Source organism: Triturus cristatus, chromosome 1_2, assembly GCF_964204655.1.
Source record: "Triturus cristatus chromosome 1_2, aTriCri1.1, whole genome shotgun sequence".
In the NCBI taxonomy this organism is placed as follows: Eukaryota; Metazoa; Chordata; class Amphibia; order Caudata; family Salamandridae; genus Triturus; species Triturus cristatus.
The window spans coordinates 135,515,376-135,541,084 of record NC_140580.1 but is presented as its reverse complement, the minus strand read 5'-3'; the positions used below and the strand labels follow the sequence as shown (position 1 = coordinate 135,541,084).

The following is a 25,709-nucleotide window of genomic DNA, read 5'->3' as shown; positions in this document are numbered from 1 at the left end:
CAGGGGGTGATATTTATGTCCTGAAAGTGCCCTGGGGGATGTTGTGGCCACTAGCCAATAGGCTCCCTCCCACCTTATGACGACTTCCAGTTATGTGTGGCATCTATCAATCCCAGGGTGCACTATTGTATCTATGCTCAAGATGTCTGAACCCTTCGTCAGTCATCAGGAGCTTGGTAGCCCACCCTAGAGGTGTGGCTACCTGTGGGTTGCATGCCCACAGAAAAAACGGTTTGGCTACTGGTTTGCCAACTTTGTTCCCGCCACTAGCCCATCTACTTGAACAAAGGGGCAGCCCTTCTCGAGCGTGATCAGCACTTTCACATCAAAAGCAGCTTCTCCTTTGAAGCTTACCTTTTGGGCCAACTCCCTGTGTGGCTTCCTGCAAAGGGGAGGTAACACCTCCCTCCGTGGCAGGCAGGGTCAGACTGGCCTATAGGGCAATCAGGCAGTGCCCGATGGGCTGGACTGACAGATCAGTGTGGGCTGTTTTTTTAACCAGTTGTGGACTGGTTTTATTACCAGGTGGGCCAATTTTTACTGTTGATTTCCCTGATATTGCCACTTTTTTTAGCTATATGCTTCGCTAATAATGATGGCTACTTTTGTTTGGGTGCCCAAGCCCATTTTTTTCCCAGTTCGACCCTGCAAGGAACTCTACTGTTCCTGAGCCTGGGAGTCGCTCTCACTACTCCCCAGGAAGGCAAACGTCTGTCTTTTGGCCAGCAGCTGTGAAAGGCCACCAGATAAAATGTGCAACAGAGTGGCAATTTTCTAAAAGTTGCCTTTTCTTAAACGCGACACTAAATTCGACTTGAGCATCAAGTCAGTTTCATGCCACGATTAATTTGATATCTGCAAAAACCCATTTTGTTAGTCCCATTCAGAAGTTAAAAGGACTGAGATGTCAGCCTGTAATTCTGTACTAACCAAATGGGGCTACTAGCTTTTCCAGAGTAAAACAACAATTTGGACTTTTTAATGTTAGGACATATTAAAGTACATGTTCCACTTAATAATAAACTGCTCCCTGCCTTAGGGCTCTATAGGCCTTTCATAGGGGAGAATTATATATCATGTGAAGGGAAGTGGGGGCTTTGCCATTGGTTCAAATTGCAGTTTAAAACTGCTCTTACAGGCTGCAGTGGCACGCCGGGAGCCACTTTGTACTTTGTCACTTGCAAATTGGCACAATACGTGCTGCAGCCATGGGCCGACACTGTAGCTTACATGCCCTGAGAACCTGTGGTACCATAAACTAGGAACGTATGAGTAAGTCCGCTTATGCCAATGGGGGGGTAACCAATTTAACATTCTTTTTTGTAAGAGGTTAGAGCACTGGATTTGAGGTCTGGTTAGCAGGCCTCCGTGCACTCTGAGTCAAAAAAACAGCTTCTTCAGTCCAAAACTTTGGGTTGATAATGCTAAGAGGCATTTCCTTACAGTATACATATGTGTTCTCATATGCAAAAGCGACTGAGTGCATTCCTAGAGCTCTGAATAATTCTGAGGGTCTTCTGGTCATATATATGTGTCCTACACAACATGTGCAGAGCCAATCCATGGAGACCTACAAATGGCTTTGACAGATCTACTTAAAATCCTAAACCCTCTCAGGCAGAGCTCATTGCCAGCATAGAACAGAACCCATATCGGGGATAGTAACCACTTTTGTTTTTTTAAGTGCATATAATATATTTCATTCATCATGATTTATTTATGCTTGTATATGGACAAAATGTTGTCTAGATGAAAATATTTTTAAGTAAGGCCATGAGAGACTTGCATTAGTCCTCAATTACTACTGAAAAGCTGCTCAAAGCTTGTGTGTGGACAAGCAAAGAACCCAACATCAAATTGCCACATTGAACATTTTATAACCCCTTTTATTATCTTCCTCTTGAACACGAATGCAAGACTATTTACAAACATCTATATTAATGTGCAATTCCTCAACATATTTTAGGCTTCACTCATGCAGCAGGACACACCCTGTATCTTGGCTCCTGATAACAAAGTCTTCCATCAAGGATGCGGTGGTCCCAACATCACCTCGTATGCATCACCAGACATGAATTGCGATGCAACTGCCATTATTTTTTGTTTTATTTACCATTCAAAAATTGCAGAGGCCATCTTAGACTAGTAAATGGAAAAAAACTAGAGTGAGCAAAAGCACACTTTTTCTAGAAATTAGCAGCCCGGCAGCGAGTTGCAGCTGCTAGACTTTCTAGTTTGTGTGTATGCATGTTTTTTTTTTCTTTGATGAGGAGGTTGATTACTGGTAGACTACGCAGGGGGTTAAATGAGCAGTGTGGGGAGCAACCGAGGAGCTGGATATAGTGGGAAGTAAAAAAAAAACCTGAATGGGGACCAAAATGGGATAGGAGAAGCAACAAATGGCCTAGATAGGGCAGGGATGGGCAACACAGACATTGCACTGGGCAACGTAATGTAGCCGTGGAAGAATACAGGTCTTCCAGTTGTAAGGAAGGTAAAGAAACTATGCTCTGGGATAGGGACAAGCACAAGAACAGGAAGGAAAACCATTGAAAAAAGCAAGAAAATGTGAGTACCAGCAAACACAACGGCAATGGGCTGTTCTAATGCCCACTGTAAGTAAAAGTATTACATTAGTTCTTGAACAACAGGCAGCTAAAAGCTGTCTATAGGTCACATAGAAAACCCTCTGAGTCCCACATCAGAACCAAGCAGTCCCCTTTGTTTTCCTCTCAGTTACAGGACTTTAAAGACTAGAAAGTGTAGATGTGATGCTCCCGCTAGACCCTTGGGATGCCTCACGGCAGGGGTACAGAGGGAGAAAAATGGAAGGACTCAGCCTCAGGATAGATAGAGTAGATGCTCAAGCAAGGTCCTTGGGATGCCACACGGCAGGGACCCCTGTGAGCAGGGAGGGCCCACCAAAGGGCCCAGGGCAAGCGGGACGGCACTTGCAGCCCGGGCAGGTCCCGATGGACACCCTCCAAATCGGTAGCAAGTTGAAGCCTTGACCCGTGAATCAGAAGCCCAACCAGGTGGCCCCTCCCTTCCCTGGAAATTGAGGAGGCTGGCTCCACGCAGCAACAGAAATTAATTGCAAAGACAATGAATTATGTACGCATGGATATTAAGAGAGCAATAGGATAACCATGATTTTGCAAATGTGTAAACCTGTTATGTTGAATAAACTGCAACCTTTTTTGGCATCAAAGCACATTGTCAGTGGTTTGATTTTGATGGGCATTATGGACGCAGTTTTGAAGCAAGGGAGGGGGGAGGCAACTCGCCTCCTGGGAGGGGTTAAGGCTGCAAGGAAGAGTGTAACTAAGGCAATAAATTATGCACTTAGTTTCCGTTGCAAGCTTATGACCTACTTCCTGTCCAGTGACTATTAGGCTATTAGGCTTCACGAGTTTTGGCAGACTGGTGAGGCATTTTATGAGATTTTGATAAAAGAAACAGAAAAACCCTTTAACATTATTACAAACCTATTAGTTACTTAGGGTAGATGAAGCTGCTAATGCTACTTTCTCCAGGCAAGTGTATTAGGCCCTATTGGGTAACATTCTCTCCTGCAGTGTGTGCACTGAAGGTGGTGCTGGAGGCGAGTACAAGGCAAGGGTCTTGTGCTCAAGCAATGGTGGCAACGCCTAGCCATGTTTTACATTTTTGTTCGTATGGTCCTCCTCATAGTTTCTGATTAGAATCCCAATGTGCCTTTTATTAGTCTTTGAAAGTGCACTGCTTCATGCTTAAAGTGTCTCCTTCGCTCCAAACCTATCCTTAGATCACCCCAAAACCCCTTGTTTACCTTCACCCAAAGGCTTCTCGTTTGTCATGACTGTGCTACTTTCTACTCATTTCACAGCAAGGAGCTTAACTCCTAGGATCTTTCTGTGTGTCAGTGGAGCACGGGAGCGACAGTCATTCTCACCACCCAATCACTCTCCTAGAGTGAGGAGGGAATGTAGGGGAGTCCACAGATATCTACTTTAGCAAGAGGAAGATAGTGGATGAGATATTCCTCTAAAGGTTTTACTCCTCCTACTACACAAAGGATCAGTTTCCTTTTGGTCCTTCAGGGGGGACTGATATTCAGAGCCAGACTCTTTTTCAAGTAATTGTCTTATAGAAACTTTTCAGTCTTCTGTTCATGTTTTTGCATTGACTACAGTCTTTTTCCTCATGCTTTGAAGAGCGTTTATTTGGTCGTTAAATTCTTGAATGATGGGGAATGATGAAATATCCTAATTAAGAAAAGCCAAAGTTATATTATATCTCACTACTCCCTGCTTAAAACCTTCAGCATTCCAAATAACATTAAAGTAAGCCTTTGTAACTGAAGTGGGTTGAGAATACATTTTAATGTGCGTATCAGTGCTTTGGAGTGGTCTCTCATTTATACCATAACAAGAGCATTCAAGCACTTCACAGCACTTAACAGTCCTTTGGTTAGGCCCATACCTACCGACTAGACGTCTGATAGTCATATAGACATATACATGTAGCTCTGAACCTAGCCACATTGCTCCCATAGGGTAAAAGTGCCCACTGCCCGTCCTCTATGAGCGAACGCCTCTGGGACCTGACTGGAAACTAAAATCTGCAGAAACTTACGAAAATCCCCCACTCTAAAGGAGGGCACTGCTGGAATGGGGTAGAAGGGACTTAAGTATGTCATGACAGACAATTCTTCTCTATAAACAGCACTCTAGCTTGCAGCCCACCAGGAAAATGCCACAGTGGCACAAGGCTCTGTCCGACACAGGGAGCCCACTTTTAAGTATAACATCTTTTTTTGTTTTTAGCTAAAAAAACTACTACAACTGGTCATAAAAAGCTCATGTTCTGGTGATAGCCAAGTAGTTCCCTATAGACCACAACTAAATCACCATGGCATAAAATGGGAATGGAGGGGTTTGTAATTTTCACATAAAACACCCTTCTGCACACAAAAGCACATTTTCTAGGAAATTAGTTCGAGGATAAGTTATGTGAGGGAACCGCTGATCTGCAGTTGGTTTATTTGGACTGCAAATCACACGAAACACAACATGGAGATGCCATGACCACCGTTCCACGTGTGATATGAAGAGAAGCTATTCACAGGAGGCCCTCACTGACGCCTTAAAATTGACAAGTGAGCCCCTAGCTGGCAGCCTGGCACGGTATAATGGCAAAGCACTCTCAACGCCTCCCATGATGAGATTTCTGTCTCCTTTAACAGTGGGCTTGGGTTCTGATACACAGGTTTTCAAGATGTGCTCTAATGGCTAGAGCTGCCGACCGCGAAGCTGGGGACCCGGGTTGGACTCTCAGCAACGGCGCTCGACATCCTGTGATTCTGGGCAAATCACTTCATCTCCCTGTGCCTAACAAAATGAAGGTGTCCGTCTGCAACGCAACTGGTGCTCATGTAAAGCGCTCTGATACCTCCGGGTCCAGTAAGCGGTATATAAAACTAAAAAAAAAAAAAAAAAGCAAGGAGCGCAATCTTCTCATTTTCAAACTGCAATTGCAATTAATTTCCTGCAGTAGACGCGTGTGCGACTGTCCGCCTCGAGAGGGCGCAGTACGTTACCAAGGCTGGGCTGGAGGCCAGTGCTCACGCTGACCTTTTCATAATTTTTTTTAACAAAATTTTTACCTATGAGCTAACTCGACATCAGCATCAATCTCTCTACATTTCTTCCATGCAATTTAGTGTTTGCCTGGAGCCCTGCTCGCGCCACTTAAAATGTACGAATCTGCTTCGGGGTTAGCTCGTTGGAAATGTTAAGTAATGTACGAGTTTGATGTGACTGCACAGTGCATATTTTAAATGCCACTGGGTTATGGTAATGATGTGTTATTACTATATAATTTTTCTCCATCTCACCCCTTTCTCACCCTTTGTTCCTCTTCAGTTTGTTTTTACATATAACTAAAGTCTGGAGTTAGCCAGTGTTTAACATTCCAGTTTTGAGAGGACTGGGACACAGGGAGGCACCCAGAGACGTGTTAAGGCATTTGCAAAAGGGGCCCCAGGGCCCCAGCCTTTCAGGGGGCCCCTTGATACAGCCATCTCAGTTCTGCAAAGTCTTGCCCTGATGACCTTGAATAATGCCTAGACAGATTGTTTTAAATGTCGTTTTCCCTTAATTTATTTTTAATGTGGGTGATGTGTGAGAATCCATTACAGACAATTTTCGCAAAAATGTGTTAGTTTCAATCAACAGCCATAAAAAAATGTTTTTTTAGATCACAACAGGACCTCACATATACGAAATGGGAGGGTGTCACAGAGATTATTTGCAGTATAGTTAGTGAGCTGCTGCCGTGTTACAATATTGAAAGCAGACAGCACTATCCCGGAGTATTAGAGGTAAACACATTAAGAATTTGGAAGAGTGTACCTGTGAACTGTTAGTGGGTGACCTGGCCAAAGAGGGCATGAAAGAGCTGAAATTGTATCATAAATTCAAAGCTGTTCCGAATAGGGAACCCCAAAATCTGTTTGGCCTAGGGCCCCCAAAACCCTTAAGATGTCCCTGGAGGTACAGCACTCTGGTCCATGGGGGAGTCTGGAAGGTAGCTTCGCCTTGGTTCCCAGATCCATTTTCTCTCTCTGTCCCGGCTATCAGGCTGCTTACGCCTTCGTTTCTGTGACCTCCTGTGTTTGACCCTGGTGGCAGGCCCTGACTTCCGGTTTATTCCACTGGGCATTTTTCCGGTAGGTCGGAGCTACTGGAGGCCGTGTTTTTTGAGGGCAGAGGGCCGCTTCTCCGGCCCTGCCTGTTGCCCTCTCTCCTTCACACTCTGTTGTTTGTTTCCAAGGAGCCAGCCTAGACCCTCTGCCATTTTAGGTTCACCTCGCTGCTGGAGTAGAGTGGGCACCTGTCAGATTGTGGCTGCGGTAGCTACTCCAGAACGAGGATCCAGACCCTCCCCAGGGAACTGTTCCAACAGTGTCCCCCTCCCATGTGTAAAGACCCTGGGTTTCAGCTGGCGGCACCAGCATACTTTGTGACCTTATCTTCTGTTGTGGCAATGCGTGGTAGATGGTTTTAGCTGCCTCAACGATATTTCACATGTCTTTTGTTTGTGGATGGAACTTTAGTTGTCGGTGAGTACTGGAGAGTACCTAGATTCAGATGGTTTTAATGTTGTGGATCGTACTTTCATTAAGTCAGTGTTGGCTTTCAGTGCTGCTGGGGGTTTCTTTGAGTGAGCTGGCTTCGGTTATGAAGTAGATGTTGGATGTGAGTTGTAAGGTGGCTGATAGGAAAAGTACCTCACGTGTGAGTGTGTCAACAGGTCAGCTCTTGAAGGAGCATTGTACGAAGCAGCATTTCTGCAAAGTTGGCTCTGTGACGAGCAGGTGGGAGGGGTATATGTAAAATATGCTACACCTGCACCACTCTGCAGATGAAGACGTGCTCCCACCATGCTTCTTGCAAACTAGACATAGTAGAAAGACTGCCCCATGCAAAGGTGAGGATAGAATGTCTAAAATGACATTTCTGTCAGGGAATAAAGCTTGTCAGTGCAGTTTCATTGTGCAGCTTCTTTGGTTATGTCTGTAGTTGAGCCCAGAAGCACTCTGTGTTTACTTTGCAGCCGCACACTGCTCCTTGCAGCCACATGTAGTTCTTTCCAAATCATTTAGCGTAAGTGACATGGCAATGAGTAAGCAGCAGTAGTAACAAGTGAAGTCTTCTGCTGTGACTAGCTAGTCCTGAAAGAAGCGTGACAAGTCTGTTCGAATGTAGTCCACTAAAGTTGACGAACAAGCCAACTGATGAGCGCTGCAGCACGCAATGCAAAGGAATATTCATCTGACGGAAGATTTGCCTCTCAGGCATACACTCGGTGTTGCCTTTATTCACTCTGATCCTCTTCAATACATTTAGCTAATGAAAGTCTCGGCCGGTGCTTGGCAGTCTCCGAATTACAGCATTTGCCCATCTGCCATGCCAGAAAGCAGACTTAGGGGGCAGGCAATGTCATCCGCTTTCTTCTGCAGCCCATCACGATGCTGCCTGGAGCCTCGCTCGCTGCCAAGATAACTGCAGGCAGCTTTTATCTCTGGCAGTCCCAGTCATGCAGCATCTTTTCCTATCACAGCATTTCTTTCATGAGGAGGGCTTTCTGTTCCAGGGTTGCGGTGAAAGGGATATGAGGCAGCCATTGCTTTTCAAAGGTTTACATCAAGCGGGGAATGTTCGACTTGAAGGTCACCCCGAAGGCTGGGCTTCTGTCCTGGAGCTGAACATCTCTTCTTCTGATGCTCATGAGGATGCTAATGGAAGAGCCGGGTCTACTTTGGGGGTACGGGCAAGGGCGGGATACGTTTCTTCACTGCAGTACATGCTACGGCAGATAGTGTCTGATCAGGTGCAAATGATATGACCTCAATTTTACGCCCTTGAGAACCATTATACCCAACAGAATAGGACCATTTTACACTACAGAGCAATGATGCTCATCACCCGCAATGGGCTATGGAGCATGTGTAGCTCATCGACATCACTGAATATAATGCCTTTTTGCTCTGGGGCTGGACATTAGGTTCAACTACCTACCGGGCATGGTGACGAATAGGAATTTCTAGAAATTACTACCTTAAACATTGTGCAAGCAGAACCTGTGATTAAATTGGAAAAAATAGGAGGATAACATTACTTGGACACATATACCGGGAAAGGGATAATCCAGCAAATTCATAGTGAGAACCGAGCCATGGGTTAGGTGCCCGCCTGAGGGCCAAACCACGAGTCAAGACAGGAAAAGATCCATCAGGTCTGCCAGCCATATTTTCACTTTCTTGTTACACATTTAATTAAAGCTGCAAGCCCTGTGTTACATAGAAAAAACACACCTTTCGTATTTTGCTCATGCTGTGTTGCATCAATTCTACTTCAATATGCAGGATGCCATTTGGGTTCTTTCATTTACCCAGATGTGCAAAAGATTGAGAGAGAGGGCAGTGGCCTGGCTCGTCTGTGGCTCAGTCTTCATTTGGGCTCCAGAACGTGTGTTTGCCCACCTGTCTTGGCTCGCGAGCCTATAACTGGAGCAGCAGAGCTGTCCATGATCTCAAAACCCTGATGCCAATTAAAAATGTAAAGAACAAAAGAAATACATTCATCCGCCCACCTTTTAAAGCACATCATTGATATAAATCAGAAGCCAGGCATACAAATCTCCACCAGTACCCACTTCTTTCCCCACCATTAATTCCGCAGGCATGCATTCTGTTAGAAATGGCGGTCTCTAGTTGGCAGTGGCTTGCCCCTTGTCCAAGTAGGTACCCTTACTCTAGTCATGGTAGAGGGATGACACAACTAAGATAACTCTTGCTCACTCCCTTCGTAGCTTCGTACGAGCAGTCCAGCTTATCCCAGAGGCAATGTGTAAAGGATTTGTACAAAACACAGTGCAAAACACACAGTGAAAACACCACAATTGAATACCACACCGGTTTAGAAATAAAACAATCTTTATCTAAATAATGCAAGACCAAAATGACAACAAATCCAACATACATAAGTAAAGGTATGAATTTTGAGAGAATAAACCAAAAATACAGTTCCTTGAAGTCCGTGGCACCAACCGGGGCAAACATGGCATAGTGAACAACACAAATCTGACAGTTCAGTGGTGCGGCATTGGGAAGGCCTGCAAAACAGTACCTTTGGAAATGAACAAGGCCATGGCGACAGTACGATGAAATCTGAAGATGAATCATTGCCGATATCGGCGAGCGTCAGTGCAAAAGTTGGTGAGACCTTGAAGTCACACTCGTTGCGGATCGATCCAGAGCAGTGGCCTCAGCCACGATGCAGGCAGCAGTGTTGATGACGGCGTGAAGCGTCATTGTAGGTGAGGTCAGGGTTGTGATTTTGTGGTCAATGCATTGTGCTTTTCACGAGCGGTGACCACGGCTTTGGTGCAGGCAGCGGCGTTGATGACTGCATCCTGGTTGCTTTTCTTAGAGTAACAACACAACCACTCAGTTCCAAGGGCCCAGGACTGGTTTTTGCACCACTTGGCAATGCAGGACTCACAGCTGAAGAGTCGCAGTGCTGGCAACAAGATGTGGATGAAGTCTATGATCTCCCTGAAACTTCCATCAGGAGGCAAGCACACACAGGCCCTTGGACAACCTTGGCAAGCAGGGTAAAGAAAGCAAAGCCCAAGACAGAAGCAGCAGGCCAGCACAACACAGCAACAAACATAGTGATTGTTCCCTTCCAACCGGTTTTCCAGCTCTTTTTCTTGGCAGAATCGCCTCTTAGTCCAGAAGTGTATTGAAGTTATGGTGTCACAGCTCCAGTACTTATACCAGTTTCTGCCTTTGAAGTAGGCAAACTTTAAAGGAATATCTTTATAGAGCACAAGAGACTGTCTTTCCCTGACCTGGCTCCAAACACACTACAGGGGGGTGGAGACAGCTTTGTGTGAGGACAGTCACAGCCCTATTCTGGTGATGGTCCAACAGGATATGCAGGGCACACCTCTTCTCCCTTTGTGTGACTGTCTAAAGTGAATGCACAAACAGCCTAACTGTCAGTCTAAACCAGATGTGGATTCCATAGGCTGGCAGAGGCACAGAATGCTAAAGCAAGAAAATGCCCACTTTCTAAAAGCAGCATTTTCAAACATGCAATTTGAAAAACAACTTCACTAAAAAATGTATTTTTAAAATGTGAGTTCAGGGACCTCAAACTCCAAATCTCTATCCCTTCCCAATTGGAAGTTACACTTGTAAGAGGTTACAAGGCTACTCCAATGATAACCTATGGGAAAGGTAGTCCAGGAAATGGCCTTCACAACGTGAGCAGAGCCATGCATGCTGTTTCCCCGCAAGTTCAACCCAAATGCCCTAACCACGCATATGCTTTAACCACTCAAATGCGTGGTTAAAGCAGTGGCAGTCTAGATGCTGGGATGGGCGAGCCCAGGAACAGGAAGATCAGGAGAGGATGCGTAGAGGTAAGTGGGGCTGGGGCCGGTTTTGGGGGGTAGTTTGTAATGGTTGGGAGTAGTTTTAGGGGTCATGGGGGTTGGATTAGTTTTTAGAGGTTGGGAGGTCGGGTAGTGTTTAGAACTTGTGGGGGGGGTCAGGGTAGTGTTTAGAGTTCAGGGGGATTGGGGTAGTGTTTAGGGTCAGTGGGGGTCAGGTCGTTTTTAGGGCTCATGGGGAGGGGTCCGTAGTGTTTATGGCTCGGCGCGGGTCAGGGTAGTGTTTAGGGCTCAGGGTTCGGGGTAGTGTTTAGGACTCAGGGGAGGGTTGGGTGGTGTTTAGGGCTCAAGGGGGTTTGGGGTAGTGTTTAGGGCTCAAGAGGGGCAAGGTTCTGTTTAGGGCTCAGAGCTGGGTGTTGGGGTTGTGATCTTTACCACACATCCCTTTACCAGTCATGCCTTGACCACAAAATTGCATGGTAAAGGCATGCTTGGTAAAGGAATGCGTTGTTGAGATGCATTCGTTGTTGGGGCTGCATAGTAGAGGCATGCGTGGTTTAGCCATGCATGCCTCTGTCATACAACTGATAGTCCTTGCAATAGTGAGAAATAAAATTGACAGAATTTCACTATCAGGACATATAAAACACACAAGCACATGTCCTACCTTCTAAATACACTGCACCATGCATATTGGGCTACCTTGGGCCTAACTTAGGGGTGCCTTACATGTAGTGAAATGGAAGGTTTGGACCTGGCAAGTGGGTGCATTTTCCAGGTCCACATGGCTGTTTAAAACTGCACTCACAGGCACTGCAGTGGGAGGTCTGAGAACTGTTTGCAGGGCTACTCATGTGGGTGACACAATCAGTGCTGTAGGCACACTAGTAGCATTTGATTTACAGGCTCTGGGCACACACAGTGCACTTTACTAGGGATTTACCTATAAAACAAAAATGCCAATCATGGATAAATCAATCACGGTTACAATTTAGACAAAGAGCATATGCACTTTAGGAATGATCAGCAGTGGTAAAGTGCCCAGAGTCCCAAACCCAAGAAAAACAGGTCAGAAAAAAAATTGAGGAAGAATGCAAAAAGTTTGGGGATAACCCTGCAAAAAGAGCCAGGTCGAACACATTAGAAAACCAACCTCTGTGTCTGCCTCACATGACGGATTTCACAAGGCATGCACGAGTGCCTGGCGAAGAAGTCTCATGCAGTCAGTATACTGCAATGACTAGTCCTGACATCTATTCGTGACAACTTCTCAGCCACAAATGATGTGTAAATGCAAGGGCACTGTGGAGTTAATTTGCATCACATTACTTTTCAGAACCGTCGGTTGTAACTACTAGGGTGTAGGTGAGAATTGTGGTTGTTGGACAAAAGAGCCTATCGAAGGAGGGCAGCATGCCTGGCACTGATTTATTCACTTGGTGTCTCTCTGCTTCTACTGGTTTGGATCCAAGCATGTTTTCAGTGTGTGAAGAAACTGCATCCAACCATAGCTAGGTCTATCTTTCAAAGCAGGTTTTAATGTTGTGAAGAAAAGTGCTGTTGGGTTTCTAAAGCTAGTGTGTTTCCTACCTTTGTATTTAAGCTTTACTTAGGTCAATAAAACCATGATTGTACAGACTCTAAGCTATTGAGGCATGCTTGGAAATACGAGTAGAACTTTAATGCTTTTAGAGGTATGTCTCCACCTATTTTAATATGCTTTATATTGGGATCAGCCATAAACACACACAGCATTATTTTGTAATTGGTACTAGCAGTTTTCATATAAAATTCCCTTCCTGATACAGTGGCATGTGTTTACCTTCTGTTATTGTAGAAGTGAGGGCTTTGTGGACCTCGTTGGTCCCCTTAAGCGAAGAAGCTTAAACTGTTCCAGATTTGCAAGATTCTTCTAGATTTCATTTTACTGCCTGCATCAGTTTTAACCGGAAACGCTATTCATGACTTCCTGTCCTAAGCACTTAATTTCCTAGTCCTCTGCCGCCTTTTTCTAACCCTTCACACTTCACCTCGGTCCTCACACGATTCCAAGTTATTGGCTAGCCCCCGGGCTCATCTGTTCAGCAGGCACCAGTTTTTGGGGGGCTAGAACTTATTTCATCCTCAGGCGTTGACTCAGAGTAAGAGAGAGAACGACAGAAACGGGAGTAAGAGAAAGAAGGGGAAACGCAGAAAAAGCAAGAAGGCAGAAGTGGAAAACAAACTTGCTTTGTAGGAAACAAAAAGCACCTGCACCAGAGTGACAAAAAGAAAAGTACAGTGTAGGGCAGTGAAATAAAGAGACCTGAGGAGGAATCAGAAGTAGGGCAGCCTAGGTATTGGGGAAAGCCAGCATTCGGCAGAGTGGGCTCATAATAAATTATAAAACATCGTGCCCCCGGACTTGTTCATTTTAAAGTTTAATCACTCTTTCACGCATATTCATCACTTTATATCCTGCTTTGCTCACAGCAGCCGACGCTGTGTTAAATCTTCTGAATGTGCCGCCAGTCAAAGTGCAAAAGTTGTTATCTTTCTGCTGTTCATGCACGAATATTTGTTATGACACTTTTCTTCTCCTCGACCAAATTTGGTAGCGTCGGCTGAGACTACGTGAGCATCCTGCAGAAGTGACGTAAACCCCGTCAGATGTTTAGGGTATATCAAGCGCTCCTTGACTTGTAGTGCAGATGTTAACTAAATATTGAGACAGGCTACAGAGGAGAGCCGAATACCTCCCTTGGAAATACAGGGCAGGGGAGGGGGCCTGTCCCCCCACTTGCACAGATAAATGCTTGGACTAGGGGCTCACACCGTGACCGTTTTCCATAGCAATGTATTTCTAACACAATTCCAGCTTTTACAGTGAGCGGGAGAGCCGTAGGCAGAATCAGCACGTTCCAGTGCCCCTCGACGAGGAGACCAATGGGAAAGAGGCCACCTGTGGCTAGGGGTCTCAGAAGTGTGCTAAAAGGAAACCACTACCGTCTTTGCTTAGACCTTGTGTATCAGGATTTGTCTTGAAATGTAAATTTTGCAAACAGTAATCTCTCCATGACATATATCCCCTTATCGCCCTGTCCCCACAAGAGAGTTACCTGTAGAAGGACCCTCCGCAAAAAATTCGCAAAGTACCAGGGGAGAGGGACATGCTTTAAAAGCTTTAGCCTACTCATAGGTGCCTTTAGCACGATGACGTGTGAAGCTCTGACTGCAGATCTTGTACAGCTTGTAAGGTACAGTACATGCCATGCCGGCCCAGAGCTGTGCTGCAGGTGTCTTTGGAAGAAGATGGCGTGTAGCGCCTTTGGAAAAGTACATAACGCACAATGTCCACTCTTGTTATGTCATTAAAATGCTATGCTTTGACCTCTGATGACCTTAGGGCCAGTGAAATCAAATATTTGTTATTCTTCTGATGACATCACAGGAATTGAGATCACGTGGCCACCCACCATGAAGAAATCCTAGAACTTTGGTTGAAACCGTTCAGTAACTGCTCGAGAAGCGGGCTGTTCTGCACCTTTATGCCCGCTTCGGCATGGACGATCTACATGGACTAGATTCTCCAGCTTATCTAAAAAGGTGCCAGTCTTGGGGATTACGCTGGCAGGCATGGAGTTTGCTAGGGAAACCAAAAAGATTGCAACTGTAACCTCTACAGCCTCATAAGTGATGCCCCAGGCAATGCTATTGTAAAAAAAGAAAGGAGAATCGGTTTCTCGATGAAGAGCCCGCTGATGTTCATCTACCGCAAGACTGCAACTGCCCCATTGCTCTAACACAGGAGGACACACTGTACCAAGTCCACAGCTGCCACCACTGTTGTGCATCGCACAGGTTGTCAGATTGAGGTATGTAAGGCAGATAGTTTATCTTCACTCCCGACAATCATTGGGGAGTGCAATGTGTGATAAGATTGATACGAGGTTTTGCGGCGCTAACCTTAAAAACGCTCTTCTTTTTTGTCACAGACTAATTCACTTAGCGCCCACAATCCCAGGAGTTAAACACATTCATGTTGAGAATCACCTGCATCTAACAAGTTACTGTGGTGGACTGTGCATTTCTGGGATTGTGGTGCATCTAGTTTTCGATAGATTAGGACCCTGATTATCAGTCAGGTTGAGCTGTAGGCCAACCAGGGCGGCTCCTCCACTAATGTGGAGGAGGGTCACCCCACTGCTTTCACAGCAGTGAAAAAGAATTATAATAACTTTGTTATTATCATTTTATTTTTGGTAGCTGCGAGGCTGGGTTAGGGCGGGGCTAGGGTCTCAGGGGAAGGAGTAGTGGGCACACTCAAAGTGTGCATGACTGTTTGGCTGGCCATCTTGGGCCGGCTAAACAGTCATGCACACTTTGCATGTTCCCCACCAGGCTGCATTACACAGCCTGGTGAAGAACATGCCCATGCTCACATTTCCTTTTCTGAGCGCTGAACTACGGCGCTCAGTCCAATCACAACGCTGTATTACAGCGTTGTGATTGGCTAAGGGGAGGGAGCCTGTGTGTGCTTCTTGTTCCTGCTTCCGTTCAGGGACGTCTGCAGGGAAGCGGAGGAGAGACACGGCTGGCCGAAGAAGTAAGTGGTTTTTTTTGGTTTGTTTTTTTCATGCACCCCACCATCCCTGCTCCCTGCCAGCTGCCACTGAGCCCAACCACAACTGCCCAGTGTTCCTGCACCCAGATGTTTTAGGTGCAAGAACACCTTACCCTGATTTTACTAGCTGAAAAATCTGTCTGTAAAAATCGTACAAGGACTGGGCAGTGCTGCAGGCACAAGTGCAGTCCGCCACCTCCCATTTCCTTCCCACAGTTAATAGAGCATGGAAATCTGTCCTTATTCCAGCCACCCTCCACACATTATTTGGAATTCCTTGCATAATTTGACTTGGAAAAACTAGATTCACATGGTTATTCCCCTCTCCATGGAGAGTAACTTGTAATTGCAAAGTACTGGTGGGATGTTTCCACAAGGCATACAGTTTGCATCCAGCTAAAACTCTATGTAACTCATAATCAGGCCCTATAGAGGCTGTTCCAGTGCTGCAGCCCATCTCAAGGGATTTAATGAGCTGTGAAAGGTTAGGGCTGGAGTTTTGTGAATGCTCTCATGTTGGCTTATGGTTGATAAAGCCCTCTGGATAATATCTAGTCAGCTTCCAGTCTCCAATGACCATAGGTTTATGCATTTGGAATGATGAAGTGCCAACCAAGTCTCCGGGAGGGTGAATTACAAACAACCACATTTTCTTTCTCTCATACTTCAAATATTATAAACGGTGTAGGCTTTAAATTATGGAACTCAAGTAAATATTTGCACTACATCCTGTATTGTGTGTGTAAGGAAATGCCTCTTTTTGCATGGTCACATCTAAACCTTTGGACTAATGTTGCTGTTGTTTTTTACTCTGAGAGGGCACTGAGGCCTCCTAACCAGACCTTAGTGTCCGTGTTCTAGCCCATTTACAAAATGCATGTTGAATTGGTTACACCCAATTAGCATAAGTTAGCTTGTAAGTCCCTAGTATAAGGTATCAAGTTACCCATGGCCTGTAAGTCAAAGTGTCCACTCAGGGATGCAGCACCGATTGTGCCAACCTGAGTGTGTCAAAGTACAAAATAACTCCCAGTCTGCCACTGCAGCCTGCAAGGGCAGTTTTCAATTGCTAGTTCAGCTTTGCCCTTTAACCCCTTCAGCGCGGCGCGGATTACCGTGCCGTGCTGAAGGTTCGTTGCGTGGGCGGAGCCGTGACGGAGCGGTTCCGTCATGCGCACAGCGCGTCCGATGCGCATGACGGAACCGCTCCGTCACACGCATCGAAGGGGTTAAACCAGTGGCAAAGCCCCACTCCCCATAACTATGTATATAAGTCTCCCCTTATGAAGGCTTACCGAGCCCTAAGGTAGGAAGCTGTAAATGCTTAAGTGGGACATACATTTTCTTATGTCCTAACAGTGAAAACTCCTAATTTGTTTTTACTGTGGAAAGACTAGGAGCCCCTTTGGCTAATATAGGGTTGTAGGCTGACATCTCAGTCTTGCTAGCTTCTGAATAGAACTACTAAAAGTAATACTTCAAGATATTAAATTACTTGTGTCATTAAACCGACTTGATGCCCAAGTCGAACTTAATGTCACTTTTATGGAAAGGCCACTTTTAGAAAGTTGCTACTATGCTGCCCAACGATTCCAGTAGTCACTTACAGCAGACAACCTTCTGCCCTCCTGGGGTGTGGTGTGAACAATAGAGGCCTGCCACACAGGGAGGTGTTTCTTTCCCCTCACAGGAAGCCACATAGGGTGTTGGCCAAAAAGCTGAGCTTCAAAGGAGAAGCCACCTTTGATGGACAAATGGCAACCACACTTGAGAGTTGCTTGCCCTTTGTTCAGGTAGATGGGCTGGTGGTGGGAACAGAGAGGGGAAACCAGTCGTAAACCAGTTTTTCAATGGGCGTGTAGCCCACAGATAACTACACCTCCAGGGTCGGCTACCAGGCTCCCCACATGAAGCCAGGGTTTCAGACATAAGGCGCTTCGACCCCCTCATCCGAGGTAGTAAGCACTATATAAATTCAATTACAATACATCTTGAGAGTGAGCAGAATAGTGCACTCTGGGATTGCCAAGATGCCACATTTAGTTGGAAGTCATAAGGTGGCTGGGAGCCTCGTAGCAGATTACCTAGTGGCTGCTTCATCCCCTCAGGGCACTTTACAGGCCTAAATATGACACATCTGGCACCCTCAACCTCATATCACATCTTGACTGGAGAGAGGACCTAAGGAGGACTGCCCTGCTGAACCCTGGGCCCGGCAAGAGAGGATGCACCGGCTGCTGGACTGCACCTGCTGCTCCTTGGGCTAGCAAAGAGAGAACTGTGTGTGTGATGCGTGGCTCATGGAAAAGATGCTTCTTAGCCACAGACCAAAAAGGTAAATTCCAAGAGTCAGTAGGCTGACCCCCTGTTCAAGCACCATAAAAGCTGAATTAGCCCGTTCTGGCTAGTTGGTAGCCGCTTCGACTGAACTACTGCTAACCGAAAATGTGCAGCCAAGAAGATCATTCCTCTTTGTCAAAAAGTTGCACCCGAGTCCGGCATACCCGAGAGAGTTGTCAGAGTGCAGATTGGCTGCCCAAAACAGACATTAGCTTTCAACAAAGGATACCACTGGACCCGCTGTAAAAGGAGACAAGTAGCCCAGTCATGACTGGTCTTCTGCTGGCTTGAAGAGGACTTCGAGGGACACTGAGCCCTGTAGCCAAAGTCACACCACCTCACACGTAGACTGAGGTGTAGCCCCAGGGCGGGCCCCTGTCGACTGCACAGCACCCATACCATCTTTCAGCATCTTGTATCCTCAGCATCAGGGCCACTCCATTGAAGTCTATGCCGGTCCTTTTGTAAACTGTGTAACTGGACTCAAGACTGTTTTAGTGACCAGGTAATTGTCCAAATACTCCTGACTTGTCCCCTGACCATCTCCCTCTCAGAATTAGTCACCCAGGCCAGAATAGTCAAACACAACCCTTTTAAACGTTTCGAAAGTTTCCAAACTATATGGTTACCAATCAATGGTTGTTTGCACTTGGACTAAAAAGCAGAGATGTACCTTTATTTAAAAATCTATATCTTTTAAACCCTCTGGTAGATTTTGCTGATCTTGATGTCTACATATTCATAAAAATACAATATATTTTTATAAATTGGTGTTGGATTTCTTTTGTATTGTGTGAGTTTCTTATTGTGTTGTTTGGTGTTTTTTAAAGCTGTACACTAGTTCATTTGTTTAAGCCTCGCTGCTTGCAGCCACAGCTACCCAGTGTTGAGCAAGAGGTGCTACAAATAAGCCTGACTGGACCCAAGGTTGTTTCTTGAGTGTATTACACAATGAGTTCACACAACCACACCGTATAATGCATCACAATCTTCACAGTTAGCTATTCAGCTAATGTGTGAAATACATTGTTATTATGATAGGTGTAATTTTTGTATGGCAGAAGCAGAAAATGTATGAAAGTAATTATACAGAAAATTATGCTTAGCTAATCCTACACTATCAATTTCTATACAAGCCTTCCTTTGGGCTGACTCTGTACTCTTGCATTGTGGTTTTCTTTAGGACTATCCTGAAGGAGAGTGGGCTTTCCCGGTATCTTCACTCGGCTGTCCTCATCAGTGGAGCCATTCTGGTCTTTGGAGGGAACACCCACAACGACACATCCCTCAGTAATGGGGCAAAATGCTTCTCTGCTGACTTTCTGGCATATGACATAGGTAAGAGGCCCTTATGGTTAGAATTACACAAACTGTGAAACACTATGGAAACTGTTCCCTTTCAAAAGAGAAATTGTTTTATTTCGTGATAGATACATAACATGTATGTGTCGTATGTTTATTACCATCACGATGTATTGGTGTAGTTCCGGTTTATGAAATTTGCATTTTGTCACATTAAGCAAGTACCCTATCACTTTTATTGCAAATATAAATTCATTAAAGTTGACCTATTTGTGTCCATTGACGTATGCATGAGGGCAACCCACAATTCTGTTGAACCGCAAAGGCCCTGGCAGGCTTCATAACCTGACACGCCATCACACTCCAGCCAGGAACCTGTGTTCCTGGGCTGATCTGATCCAACAACATTCCTTCAAGAGACCAAAGCATGACAAACGATCAAGAGGGGCCCTGAAACCCTTAGCTCTCTACTCCAAATGGAAGCTGTTTACCTTCATTTCAGGAAACTCCTGAAAAACAAACTTTTTTTTCCAAGTGGCACCTGGCTGGACTCCAACTCTCTGCACTCAAAGTCTCTCTAGGTTTGTTTTTGTTCTGTGTCTATTCCCAAGCTCTGAAGTGACCTTTGTGATGTGTAGTGCTATATATAACTCCAAATAAATACATAAAAGAATTTCAAGGGCCAGAGGGTTTAATATCAATCATGGGGCATTGCCCACACAGGTTTCAATCGCTAGAGGCAGACCAAGATACAATTATGTGGAACATGTCAGGAATGCTGAAAGCATTGAGAAAAGGGAATACGCTTCATTGCAAAGGAAGGGGTGGAAAACCATTGTTGTTTTTCAAAACATAACTCTATACTGTGGTGTTTTACTGCTTCAGATCAGTGCCCCCAGGGCACTGCTCTTCCTTCTCAAGCCTTTTTATTTGCTTGAAAACCTTGCATATCAGGTGGCGTACGTGTGGCTAGAAAAAATGGTGGTACATTTAGACAAACCTAAAAAAAAAAAAAAAAAATCTCATTCAGACTTTTTTAGCCACTTCCCTGACATCTCCCTTTTTGCCACTGGTTAGCAGTATCATTGTTGTCCTACTTTGAGGAGTTCGCAGCTTACTTCTTTCATTTAGGCTTGGTTTTCAGCTTCTGTTAACGCAATTTTGCCAGTCACACTCTGCTTCACCTGCTGAATTTGAGTTTTAGGGGTAGATGGAAAATAATGCACAGTAAAACTTGCAGTACGTTGTTTTAAGTGCATTTACACTAGGCTTCTGCTGCTGGTGTTTGCAGGTTATTTCAAAGTTATGTATTTTTATCACATAAGAGAGGTGATAAAACTGCATCACAGAAGAGTTTTACTCCAAATATGTGCAAACTATAGAATGGTCGGAATTGGGATTGGGCTGCTTTTAGGTCTGGCCTTCAGCCAGCCCTATTCATTCATTGGTCTGTTGTGTCACTTACATTTTTCTTCGGCCCACTACACTGTAAAGCATAGGGCAGTGGGCCAGCCCACTTCAGCTATTGGCTAACTGCATGGTGGATGTCAGCATTCTGCTCATTCACAAGGAACACACCCACACACATAAGTGTGCCACAATGGCAATGTCTGCTTTTTGACACAAAAAATATTTTGCTTTTAGCCAATGTATGTTGTGTATATACGCAAGGGCACAGGAGCTCCCCAACAGTGCATTTTTAGAAAACAAGTATGACAAAACAAGCATTGCAAAGCCAAAATGGTTGGCAGCCGACTCCAGACCTACTTACTGGCTTTTCCAACATTTGTTTAATTTTTCATATGTGTCCTTTTTCATTTGTTGTTCACCATTGTTGGCCATTCTTAATTTTATTTTATTTCTTCATTTGGACATGTTCTTAATAAATGAATATGTATGGTATGTGTACTGCGCTCCCGTCAGGCTCAAGGTCTGGAGTTTCTAGTTGACAAGTTGATCATTCAAACAAACCGTAACCTTAGCCATACGTATGCATGTGTGAACGTCGTGGTTCCACACCTTCTTATTTTTGGAATGTTCAATCCCTGTACTATTTAGTACATTGTGTGTTTTCGCAAATAGGGGGGACCAGGGAGGAAATAAGCAGGGAAAAAATCAGATGGAAGCGGCTCGATGTGTCTCTGCTCAATGAATCTTTCGAAGAACACTGGAAAGAGACACCTTAAGTTTTCCCACCTTCTATTTATTCTTCATATAAGCTATCAGTTCCCTTACTCCTAAATTGAAAACTAACCAGAAACTACAGTTATACTTCTTCCTAAGTAGCAATGTTGCTGGGTGCTGCAGTTGACTGGGCCTATTTTCCCTGTAAGAGACAGAGAGGGATTTAAGGCCACTATCTTTGAACAGAGAGAACCTTTGAGAAAGTTACTACTTAAGTTCTAAGTACCTCCTAATTCTGTTTTCATCAGGACATAAGGACAAAATTCTGAGCTACAGCCCTTGATCACACCTCACTCGTAATCCAGCAGCGTCCCATTCTTACACCATGCTGTGTAGTTCTACTGTACATTCGGATGCGGACATGTTTTATTTTCCCAATCATACACATACCTCTTCACTGGTACAGTGACTAGCAACTTGTTCTCAATTCAGAACCTTGTGTGGGGAGCTTTAATCCTTCTTCTATTAGCTTACCCTCCACGCAGTGAGATACTATCACTATCTAGTCCTATAAACCATGCGTCATCTGCAGCACTGAACCCATTAATAGGCCTGAACCCATTAATAGGCCTGAACCTTTGCATTTGGATCTAAGTCTTCTCAGAGGAGGCAGCAATAATATTTGATTGATGGTGCACGTGACCTTCACTTGCCTGGGCGGGAACTGGGCCAGGAAGCTGCCAATTGAGGGCCCACAGACACTGTAAGGAAAACAAATGCCTTTTCGTTTACAGTGGTGTCTTTTGGCCTAACAGTAAAATCCACCGTTGGAGGCCCCCGACCGTAAGGAAAAGGTCAGGACATGGCATAATGATGGATTCCGCGTCCAGGCTCCTGCAAGGCACGAGAACGAGGCAGCGCTTCTTGTTCCCATTTCATCCTGGCCAGACGTTTGTTGCATTTCACAAGTTTTAGTCTGCATTTGATTGGCCTCCCTCAGTGAGATCACAAGACGACATTCAGCATTTTTACATACTTTTATTCCTCTCCTCCAAAAGTTGTAATTTCAGAACAAACAAAAAAGTACTTCTCTTTAAGCTTACATTCCCAAATTCCACATGTGTTGCCACTTCGTTCAAATTAAGGAGAAGTCTCTGGTTCAATATGGTCTTGGTTAGAAGTCAGTGTTATGGCAGTTGAAGAAAATTCAAAAAGCAGAAAGTCACTATCTTATCACTGCAAGCCTTCTGACATCAGAGGAATTGAAAATACGTTATAATGATTGCATTGTTAGCTTTGTGTTGATGCCTTTTCATTTTTTTGGCTGATAACCCCAAAAAGCAACCAGACATTTTTTTTTTCCAGATAGCATATTTTTGCTACATTTATTTTCTTGTTGCTGGATTTGGCCACCTTAATTCTGCCTTCCTCCAGCTACTTGGAACCACTGACCCCTAAGATTTTCAAGACTGACAATACTACTAAACTGCTTGTTAGAAATTAGGTTTTTGGTTGAGGGTGGGGGTGTGAACCCTTTTTAAGCAACAACCACAATCCCTGTCTGAGTAAACACAAAGTCAATAAATTAACCTGTGCTTAACCCTCCGGTAAATTAGAACAAAAGCAGTCAGGCTTAACTTATGGAAAGTATTTATACAGTACTTAAACAGTAATAAAATAAAAACACAGCACAAGAAAATCCCACACCAATTTAGAAAAGTAGGGTAAAATCTAATAAATTATTTGCTGCCAAATGACAAAAATCCAATCAGTAGAATAGAGTTATGATTTTTTAAAGTTTTTAGTAAAAACTAGCACCTAAAAGAACAAAGAGCCAATCCGTGGACATCTAGTTGTGCGAATCTGGGGAAAAGTAGAAAGTTATGCCTAACCACGATGAAGCGTGGTTCGGATACAGGGAGTAGATTGTGCCCGGCTCTGCTTACTTTTGGACTTAGAATGAATATGAAGAAACATTTCTAAAAATGTAAATTTCAGCGGGGCAAGGCAGTTGTCTGGTGAGGGGGGCGGCATCGTCCGTGAGCCGCTGGATAACTTTGTGGTGAAGATTTCTACATTTGGACTGTGTCACTTTTTTGGAAGTCGAAAATCTCCAGTGGGGTGAAGATGAAGGTGGTAGCCGATGAGGGCTCCACATGGCCAGAGGCCCCTTCTACGGGGAGCCGCTGAAAAGGATTTGCTGCTGCGGAGAAAAATGTAGCAGGAGTTACTCTAAAGTCAGACCGACCGACAATGCACCTTGGACGGATCGGCAGTTTGGTATGTCCCGGTCTCTGCTTCGTTTTCAGGGCACTTGTCTGCTGAAATTTTCCAAGTACCTCATTTTAGATTAAAGCTTTTTGGGCACCCTTAGCACCACTTCCAAGAGTTTGGGACTGGGTGGGCACCACTTGGAGGGTAGGACTCCCGTCAGGCAGGGTCCAGGTGCAGGACCGAAGCTGTTGGATTTTGTTTGTGTCCCTGTAGCTCAGAACAGGAGGCCAGCCAACTGGCCCTTAAAGTCAATCTGATAGTCCTGGGTTCAAGCAGCAAGACTGTCCTCCAGCTGCAGGGTAGTCCTCTGAAGTGCAGGGCAGGCATTCTGAGTGTCCTCCGCAGGTCCAAGAATGAACTGTCCTTGATCAACCTGTCTCTCTCTTCTGGAGTGGTTCCCGTTAGATGGAAGCAGGCAGTAGTCACGCCAATTCTGAAGAAGGCGACCCTTAACCCCCTTAAACCTGAAAGCTACCGCCCTATCTCCCTTCTCCCGTGGGCCACGAAAATACCGGAGGCCCATGTGAATGCCACTCTTACAGACCATCTTGGTAGGCTTAACATTCTCGACCCTACCCAGAACGGGTTCCGTGCGGGTCACAGCACGGAGACGGCGCTTCTCTCGATGGTCGAGCATCTGCGTTCCGTGCTGGATTCCGGTCGGACGGCGGCACTACTGTTATTAGATCTTAGTGCCGCCTTCGACACGGTCTCGCACGGGATTCTGATTCGGTGTCTTGAGGAGGTGGGCGTTTCTGGCTCCGCCTTGCACTGGTTTCGTTCCTTCCTTACGGATAGGTCATTCCAGGTGGCGATCCCGCCCGGTAAGTCGTCATCCTACCCGCTAGACCAGGGAGTCCCACAGGGGTCTTCACTGAGTCCCACCCTTTTCAATCTGTATGTGAGACCGCTGGCTGCGGTCGTCAAGCGGTGGGGCCTGACCATGGTCTCTTACGCAGAGGACACGCAGCTGGCGGTCACACTGAGTGGGGACTCAGACCTGGAGGCTCCCAGGTTCTGTGATGGTCTGCGGGAAGTGGCTAACTGGATGAATTCCAACTGTCTCCAGTTAAACACCAAGAAGACGGAGATTATGGTGGTTGGTAAACAGGTGGCTTTGTGGGATGACAAATGGTGGCCTTCGGAGTTGGGTGTGACTCCCCTCCCAGCGGCAGAGATAAAAAACTTGGGGGTGTGGCTTGATCCTTCTCTGAGTTTCATCTGTCATACCAAGAAGGTGGCGGCTTCTTGCTATGGCATCATCAGAGGACTTCGACCCATCCTCAAATTCTTTGATGCACCCACAAGACAGCTGGTGGTCCAAGCATCAGTGTTGTCCAGGCTGGACTATGCCAGCTCCCTACTGGCGGGGATAAACCAGTCAGAATTTCTGCGGCTCCAGCGGGTTCAAAACGCTGCGGCCCGACTGGTGACAGGTCTGCCTAGGCGATGCTCGGTGTCCAATACTCTGCGCTCTCTCCACTGGCTCCCTGTGCAGCAGAGGATTAGATTTAAGGTTCTCTGCTTTGCATTTAAAATCCTAAAGGGTACTCCCCCACAAATTTTGGAGAAATTGCTGATCCCCTACGTCCCCTCTCGCACTCTTAGATCGCTAGGCCAGAACTTAGCAGTGGTCCCGCGTTTTAAGTTGAGCAGAATTGGTGGCCGCTCCTTTCGAGTCCTGGCAGCGAGTTGGTGGAATTCTCTTCCTCCACAAATCCGGGCCATCGATGAGCTCCTTCAGTTTAGACGGGCTATCAAGACCTTTTTATTTGTTTAGCTTATCTGTTGTGTCTCGTCTCCTTTTGTCTGCTTTTTAGTGCTGTGTTGTGTTCACCTTCTCAAAGCGCCAGGACGCCCCTTTGCTGGGGCAGCTGTGCGCGGTACAAATAAAAATAACATAACATAACTGAAGAGTTGTTTGGATGGTCCTATTTTTATATCTGGGCCCAGCTTTAAAGCTGAAGAAACTTATAGAGTTATCACCCCACACATAGTTCTGGAATTCTTTTCCTCCCTGCCCAGGCTCCAAGGCCTCTGGGGTGACAAAAGGCTGGTGTGAAGTTCTCCATAATCTTCGGGTACCATATTCTTGTTTATAACCTGTGAGGACTAAGAG

General features: G+C 45.5%; 1 protein-coding gene across 2 annotated transcripts in view; it reads left to right on the top strand.

Moving 5' to 3' along the window:
* The window catches only part of ATRNL1 (attractin like 1), a 2,333,760-nt gene that overhangs the window by 638,289 nt on the left and 1,669,762 nt on the right, over positions 1–25,709 (top strand). For both annotated transcript variants that reach the window (XM_085603276.1, XM_085603277.1), the window contains exon 10: positions 19,074–19,228. In XM_085603276.1, the coding sequence (XP_085459402.1) occupies positions 19,074–19,228 (155 nt within the window). The remainder of the gene's footprint in view (positions 1–19,073; positions 19,229–25,709) is intronic.